At 35.8% G+C, this 8,275-nt stretch overlaps 1 protein-coding gene across 1 annotated transcript; it reads left to right on the top strand.

The window, feature by feature from the left end:
* The first annotated feature begins 638 nt into the window (after positions 1-638).
* LOC144236901 (small ribosomal subunit protein eS4, X isoform-like) lies at positions 639-1,583 on the top strand. Its single transcript, XM_077770554.1, has one exon. It carries the CDS (start codon positions 639-641, stop codon positions 1,443-1,445), a length of 807 nt encoding a protein of 268 aa, XP_077626680.1. The 3' UTR covers positions 1,446-1,583.
* The last annotated feature ends 6,692 nt before the right edge of the window (positions 1,584-8,275 follow it).

The raw sequence follows: 8,275 nt of genomic DNA, 5'->3' as shown, positions 1-8,275 counted from the left end.
GCTTTCCCAACTATAAAACTATGGGACATGTCAAGTATTGTACAGCTAACAGTAGAATGGTAATATTTGCCTATCTGCCTCAAGAGTAGGGCACAAGAATTAATTGTTTCAGAGTTTGTGGATGCACACGATAAATCTGAAAGGAGCAAGCGGAGAAAAATTTACAGAGAAACACTCGTTATGTGAATATATTAATGGTTTTCAAAATGCATATTTTTTCACTAACTCCATTTGTTCTTATTCACTTTTCTACTTTATTTTAGGTACTATTATTCAGTTGTCTCTGTGCTTTAAATAAAAGATCTTGACAAACATTTTTTGCAATCTGCTTTTTCCAATTTAATTGCAGTTCATTAGGGAAAAAATCCACTAACAAAAGAGGTTCAATGTTAAAAATTCATCAATTCAGGTTTTCATATGGAGGCCAAATTTTTCATAAATGGCCTAGAGTCATTAATAAGTAGTAATCTATTAATTTCTAGAAGGAACAAGAAATGGAAAAGTGATTTGCAGATAAACTGATTTAAAGCTAATTAGAGTTCCTGAATAGCTCAGAAACTGTCAATGAGTGCAAAGAATTTCAGTTAAATTAGAATTCTTTATGGTGTTCAGTTTAAGAGAAAACTAGACCTCTTTTCATGCCTAGAACAGCCACGGCTCATGGTCCCAAGAAGCATCTGAAGCGGATAGCAGCTCCAAAGCATTGGATGCTGGTTAAACTGACAGGTGTGTTTGCCCCTCGTCCATCCACTGGTCCCCATAAGTTGAGAGAATGTCTCCCTCTCATCATTTTCCTAAGGAACAGGCTTAAGTATGCTCTAACAGGAGATGAAGTAAAGAAGATCTGTATGCAGCCTTTTATTAAGATTGATGGCAAGGTCCGAACCAATATAAGCTACCCTGCTGGTTTTATGGATGTCACCAGGATTGACAAGACTGGGGAGAATTTCTGTCTCATCTATGACACCAAGGGTCACTTTGCTATTTATCAGATCACACCTGAGGTGACCACGTATCAGTTGTGCAAAGTGAGAAATATCTTTGTGGGAATAAAAGGAATCCCTCATCTGGTGACCCATGATGCTCACACTCTCCACTATCCTGATCCCCGCATCAAAGTGAATGACACCATTCAGATTGATTTGGAGACTGGAAAGATTACTGATTTCATCAAGTTTGATACTGGTAATCTGTGTATGGTGACTGGAGGTGCTAACCTGGGAAGTATTGGTGTGATCACCAACAAAGAGAGATACCCTGGTCCTTTTGATGTAGTTCACGTGAAAGATACCAATGGCAATAGCTTTGCCACCCGGCTCTCCAACATTTTTGTTATTGGCAAAGGCAAAAGTCTATGGATTTCTCTTCCCTGTGGAAAGGGCATCCACCTCACCATTGCTGAAGAGAGAGACAAGAGACTGGTGGCCAAACAGAGCAGTGGGTAAAATGGTCCCTGGATGATATGATTGGAAGTCTTCCATACATAAAGCATATGGAAAAAAGAGAGAGAGAAAAAACTAGAAATGGGAACATCAAAGGAGAGCAAGTGCCATTTAACTTATGTATGGTTTACTAAAGTTGTGAATACAGTCACTTTGTCTATGACTTGCAATGGTTTTATAACATTTTGTATGTTATTTGTAATATAAGTTTAAACAATATAGAGGCAAATCCTAAGAGGTTACATACTAGAAAAAACACTGTTTCAGGGATTTCAGAGAGAAATAATTATTTGGTGAAATGCTACTGAACTAGTAGCGTTGTGTTTATCTGATACTTTTAGCTAAAAATATTATGTGACAGCTGGGCAGGTGTTAAAAAGATTAAATCCTTGTGACAGAGGAAATAACTGACTTATCTATGCCTATGATTATTTTAGCGATAAAAACAAAGCCAATAACTAAGATGCACCTTGTGATAGTGCCTTCTAAGAAAATTTTTTTTCCTGTAAAGCAGAAAAGTTCAATACAGAACCATTGGGAAGTACATATAATTCCATCATCAGTGTGTATATGTGATATCGTGTGATCATGTACCCAATTACCAAACAGTTCATTCATTAAATATTAACTGACTGATCAAAATATAACAAACACTGTTAGAGAATGGAGACTCAGATCTGGTTACCAGACAGGGCCAATTTCTGGTGAGGCACCAAGAGATTATTAACACTGTTTGTTCACTACAATGAATATCTATCTATTTTTTAACAATACCTGAAGAAGTTAACTAGAGACTTTTTTTTTATTTCTAGGAGACAGAGAGGGAGACAGCGTGAGCAGGGGAGGGTCAGAGAGAGAGGGAGATACAGACTCTGAAATAGGCTCCAGGCTCTGAGCTGGCAGTCAGCACAGAGCCCGACGCGGGGCTCGAACCCACGAACCGCGAGACCATGACCTAAGTGAAAGTCGGATGCTTAACCGACTAAGCCACCCAGGCGCTCCGAAACTTTTTAAGAATCACAAAAGAAATTGAGAAAAAATATGATAGTCTAAATATAATTATAAATTGAATTTAAATATCAACTTTTAATTATTTATATATGAATTGTAGAGTTATTCAATTCTTAATTCTCTTATCCTTCATTCATTTCCAGGGTATTAATAAAAGCTTCTAGAAATAATAGGCAATTATGAGCATCTCTTTTTTTTTTCTTTTTACATTTATTTATTTATTTTGAGGGAGAGAGACAGAATAAGTGTGGGAGGGGCAGAGAAGACAGAGAGAATCCCAAGCAGGCTCTGTGCTTTCAGGGCAGAGCCAGATGTAGGGCTCAATTCCAAGAACTGTGAGATCATGACCTGATCAGAAACCATGAGTTGGATGTGTAACCAGCTGAGCCACTCAGTGGCCAAACAGAGTAGTGGGTAAAATGGTCCCTTGGTGACATGATTGGAAGTCTTTGTACATAATTAAAGATCAATACAACATGAAAAAAAAAAGAGAGAACGCATCTTATTCAAAATTCAGGATAGCCAACAAATACTTTCCGAAGCCGACACATGCCAGGTATGTGCTGTCTCCACAGAATCATATTATATTGTGATTTCCTGAGTTTCATGATACACCATATTTTCATGCCAGAGTCAACAATTCATTCTGTGTGCTTACTGGCATAACAGTTATATACAACTCTCTGTCTCTCTGCAAATTCTAGGTTTAAGTGATAGATATAAACATGTGTTGGCGGTGGGGGAATTGTTCATTTCTTTGTATACCTGTCCTATTTGTAAGAGCACAATAGCAGTTGTTAATTTTTTTGTCATTCCTTTTATTAATATTACCCTTTCCTCACTCCATTTGGTCCCAGTATCCCTTATTTTAGTCCCACCTCTTTCTCCCATTCCCCTTCACCTCTCATTCCACCTCTCCACAACCATTGCCATAGATAGATTTCTGCCGGATAGGCCCTGTCACCCTGCCTCTCACAACATCCTAACAGGGAAAATCAAAGAGTCTTAGGGCTGCTTCTCAACTAAGGTCTTATTCAAGGATGAGTGTTATTCTTTCATGACTACCATGTATGAGTTACTTAACAGCTTTAAAATACCAAATCAATTCAGTTTTATCTTAGGATGGCAATTAACTCAAACTTTTACCTTAAAATTGAAACTTTTATAATGGCCTAAAGCCCATGGCACTAAATTGAAAACCTTAAGAGCCAAAGAAGATAAAATCTGCAAATTTTGCAGATAAAATGGATTGTTGTGAAGCTGTGCCAAATGTCTATTCAATATGTGTTACAAATTAGACGGAAGCCTATTCTAACAAACTCATACTGAGTTGTTTGGGAATAATGAAGAAAAATAAGAAAAGGAACATCTGACTTGAAATAAATGCTCTACCCAAAGTAGTCTGCTTTTTATCTTCTCCTTTTTTAAAGCATGTTTATATAGCAGGCTTTAAAATAACCTTGGAGAAATGAAATAATCACTGCCTCCAATAATGATTCTGTTGTGCAGAAAGAGAACCTCATTTACTTTATTGAAAAGATATTCATTGAATATTTCATCAATTCTAGGGTTGTGCCATAAATATACAATGATGAAGCAGATAGAGACTATGCCTTTTGGATGAGTTCATGCTAGGAGCGTACCTGGAGACAGCACTCAACCCAGTCTTGGGAATTTGCCTACTGTTTCCTAGAGAAGATAACATCTAAGCTAAACCCTGAAAGATGAGAAGGAAATAAATTAATCCTATTCTTAAATCTTTTTTGATTCCACAACATTGAGAGTATTTCTCAGACATTTTAATATAGAGATGAGAGAGATAAATAAAATAGTTCTTTTCTATACAGTATCATTCTCATGACCAGCTAACCATCTGCCTTTCCTTCTTCCCAAAGTGGGAACAAGAAAGAAACAAAAACAAATTAAGGAAGAGTCAGAAGTTTCCTGAACAGCTTTCTAGGGGCAGGTTATAACCAATTATAGAGGGGTTCTATACACACACACACACACACACACACACACACACACAAACCATTTTAACAGTCAAATATGCAGAAATAAATTCAAGCTAAATAGTAAGCTCTGAAAGGCAAATATATGAATGAATGGTTGATCTTACAACTACAAACCTTATAAAAAAGAAAATTTCTGTTATTCGGAATTTTGACATGTTCCTTCTGCTTTATTGTAGTTTCCTGAGTTACTTAAACTTATATTCAGGAAAAGGAAAGCCACATATACTAACTGATAATACATATAGCTAGCCACAGGACTATTAGTAATAAGTCTTTTAGGAGTAAGTTGAGATCTTTAAATGTAGATTTTTTGCATTTAAATTTTTGCAGGCATCACCTCCACAACACCACTATGAAAAACCTCTTTGAACCTACCTAAAGAAAGCTCTACAGATAGATTAGTAACAGGGCAAAAGTACAAATAAAAGGTGATACCTAAAGAAGATGGTGTTTAAAGAAATGGATCATTCTGTTGATTAGGTAATTGTCATCCTGGATTATTTCAACAAATAGTTCATCTTGCTCCTTGCCCCATAATAAGTTCATTTTGCTGACTTTATTTTTTTTAATTTATTTTGAGACAGAGAGCAAGTGGGTGGGGGGCAGAGAGAGAGAGAGAGAGAATTCCAAGCAGGCTCTGCACTGTCAGTGCAGGGCCTGATGCGGGGCTCAAACCCATGAAGCTGTGAGATCATGACCTGAGACAAAACCAAGAGTTGGACACCTTAACTGACTGAGCCACTCAGGGGCCCCTTTTTGCTGACATTAAAACTCATTGGTCCTTCAAACATCTCAACTTCTCTACTTACTTTGAACCTATTATCACTGAATTTCTGAAAATTAATGATCCCTACATCAAAATTTCTCTCTCTGACTACCTCTTTTTCCACAAGTTCCCATGGACTCATTCTACTGACCCCAGTTGTTCTGGAAATTAAACACTGCAACCTCTGATTCTTAGTTCTTCCAAATTCTTCCAGGCTACCTGAAGTGGGGAGAAATTACAAGAAGTAGCCCCTACCTACCCATGCTGACGCCTTATGGACAAACAAAAACTAACCATCTTTTTAACACTAGACTGCTATTCCCTTAATTTCCTCTATCCTTATCAATTATCAAAAGCTTTCTATGTGCCAGGCATAGTCTGGGTACATCAATCTATTAGTAAGGATAAGCTATCTATTATAACAGAAAGGCTCAAATTTCAGTAGCTTTATTTAATGAAAATTTATTTCTCATCTACATCAAAATCCAATGTAGGTCAATGTGAGGGGATGCAGATGGGCTTTACTGTAGATCATCCTTTAGAGACCAGGGCTTCTTCCTTCTAGTATCTTGGACCACTAGTAACTCCAACCATTAGGACAATTACAGAATAGTTTTATAGGAGAGGCCTGGGAGTGGAATATCTCACTTGTACCTATATTTCATTGTCCAAAAGTCTGTCACATGTCTCTACCTTAACTGAAAGAAAGGCTTGAAAATGTAAACTTGAGTGCCCCCTAAAAAGAGAAGATAAGTATGATGCACACCTAGCCAGTCTTTGGAACTAGTAGTGAACAAAACAAAGCTTCCTATTTGTACCTAGTGTGGAAAGAGGGGACAATAAAGAAAATGTACAAGGTCATATCAGATAGTGATTAGTGTTGCAGAGAAAAATAATCTAGGGTAAGGAAATAAAGCAATATTACTGCATTTCACTGATTCTACAAAAATTATTTCGTCACATTTTAACATCTCTAAAATCAGGGTGCATATTATGAAATTATCATATCATTGATTAATTGGCATTTTTTTCTTTCTTAGTATTATCCAAAGTTACAGTACATTCTACTAAAAACGGCATATAAGATATTTTGTATAGAGTTATCAGGAAAGGCTTTTCTGCAATGACAGGTCATCAAAGACCAGGATAAAGAAAGAGATCTAGCCACAGTAATAGCTAGGGACAAAGAGCTCTGAGGAGAAGAAACAGCATGGGATGTTCAAGGAAGAGCAAAGATGCCATTGTGGCTAATTGGAATAGGTGAGGTAGAGAATGGAAGAAGGTGAAGCTAGAGCCAGTGACCTTCAACAAATTATCTCACTTAATATTTCACTTAACTGAGTCCGTTTTCTGAACTGTGAAGTAAAGACAATAGCATCTATCTGATATGAATGTGTAAAGTTTAAAAAACATAATGTAGTGAAGCAGAGAAACAGAAATGGCAAAGGCATTTTCCACCTTGCCTTTCCCTTATTTCCACCCCAAAAATGAGGACTGATTTACCAATCATTTGATCCCCTTATATTTCCTCTAATAGAGTAGTGACAATAATACATTTTGGCTTTTCTAATATAATTTTAGGCTTCATATTTTAATCTTTTAATGTAAATCCTCATCCATTCAAACACACCGCTTCCTATTAACTAACAGAAGCTATACATACAATATTCTGGGCCATGTTCCTCATTATAAGTTCTCAAAAGAAGGCTAAGTATCACATTCTTTCTTTTCTTCACCAAAGATTAAGCATTCATTTTTTTTTCTTTTCTCTACTATATATGTAGACTTGAGAGGAGAAGAACAAAGAGATGGTAAGGAATGGCAGATTACTAAATCTTGAAAAGCCTTTCCTGCTTTTGTTTAAACTGTATTCTCATCACCCTCAAAAAACGTTTGACTGACTTGCCACACAAATCAGTATTTAAGATTTACATTCTAAGTTATTACATATTCCATTTATATTCTGATGGATACTCAGATTTATTTCAGACATAGATATTATACTCTGATAAAGACCATCTGATCATGATGGTCTAATAAAAGACTGATACCTTACTTAGCTCCTTTCCCATGTTCTTTTCCTATTTCCCATTTTATTTAAATTGCTCCTTTATATTTTGAAATATATTATTACTGTGTGAACTTTCCCACTAAATTGTCAAATGTTTCTGTGAGATATATTTATAGAAATATTTATAAATAAAACCAATGCAGCAGAAAAAAAACAAGTTGTTAATAAATTTAAGTTTAATGATGGGGCACAAAAAATGTGAAACTCATAAAAAGAAGAAAAAGTACTGACATTTATATAGCTTGGCTTAGATTTTAGATAAAGAAGTGCAATATTATAATTTAGCAACTGGACTAAAAGAAGTCACCTAAGTTTCTGTCCTAACAACACCACAATTTAATGATTACAAAGTGAGTTTCATCACATACTTTTACCATCTTTTAAAACATAACCCAGAGAGGTGGATATATGTACATTAGTTTTAAATAACTGATTTATTTAATCCCAAACTATTTTCATAATATGCTAAGTAGTCTAGTAGATTAGATCCCTACCTCTTACTTTAACAGGGTCAACTTCAGAAGATGTCCTTGGCAATAAAGAGAAAATTTCTTTAGAAAATATATAATATCAAGGGCAAAAGACCATTACAATGAATAATAATCTGGGATGGTTTAACCAGAGAAAATGTAAAAACTGAGGTGGCTAAGGCTTTAAATTAAGTAGTATTTCCTCCCTGCATTATTCATATCCCTTAACTCCTTGCCCCCAGCCCCCAATTCAGCAGCAATAACACTCATTGCCTTGAAAAAGAGAAGAAAAAAGGTCTTAATTCTGGCTTTTGAACAAAATGTCTTATTTCTGGCTTTTGAACTTGAAAACCTTGGAATCAGAGAACAAAAGGAAAAAATAATTATGATAAAACAATCCATAAGAATCCTAGTAAAGCTAAAGGGAAAAAAAAAAAAACCTAACTAGAGAATAATAAAGGTTCCTAGGACTAGAGAAATCGTTGGAGGAAGACACGACC

This window comes from Crocuta crocuta, unplaced genomic scaffold (genome assembly GCF_008692635.1).
Source record: "Crocuta crocuta isolate KB4526 unplaced genomic scaffold, BGI_CrCroc_1.0 scaffold256, whole genome shotgun sequence".
Lineage (NCBI taxonomy): Eukaryota > Metazoa > Chordata > Mammalia > Carnivora > Hyaenidae > Crocuta > Crocuta crocuta.
This window is presented reverse-complemented; position numbering and strand designations above follow the sequence as displayed.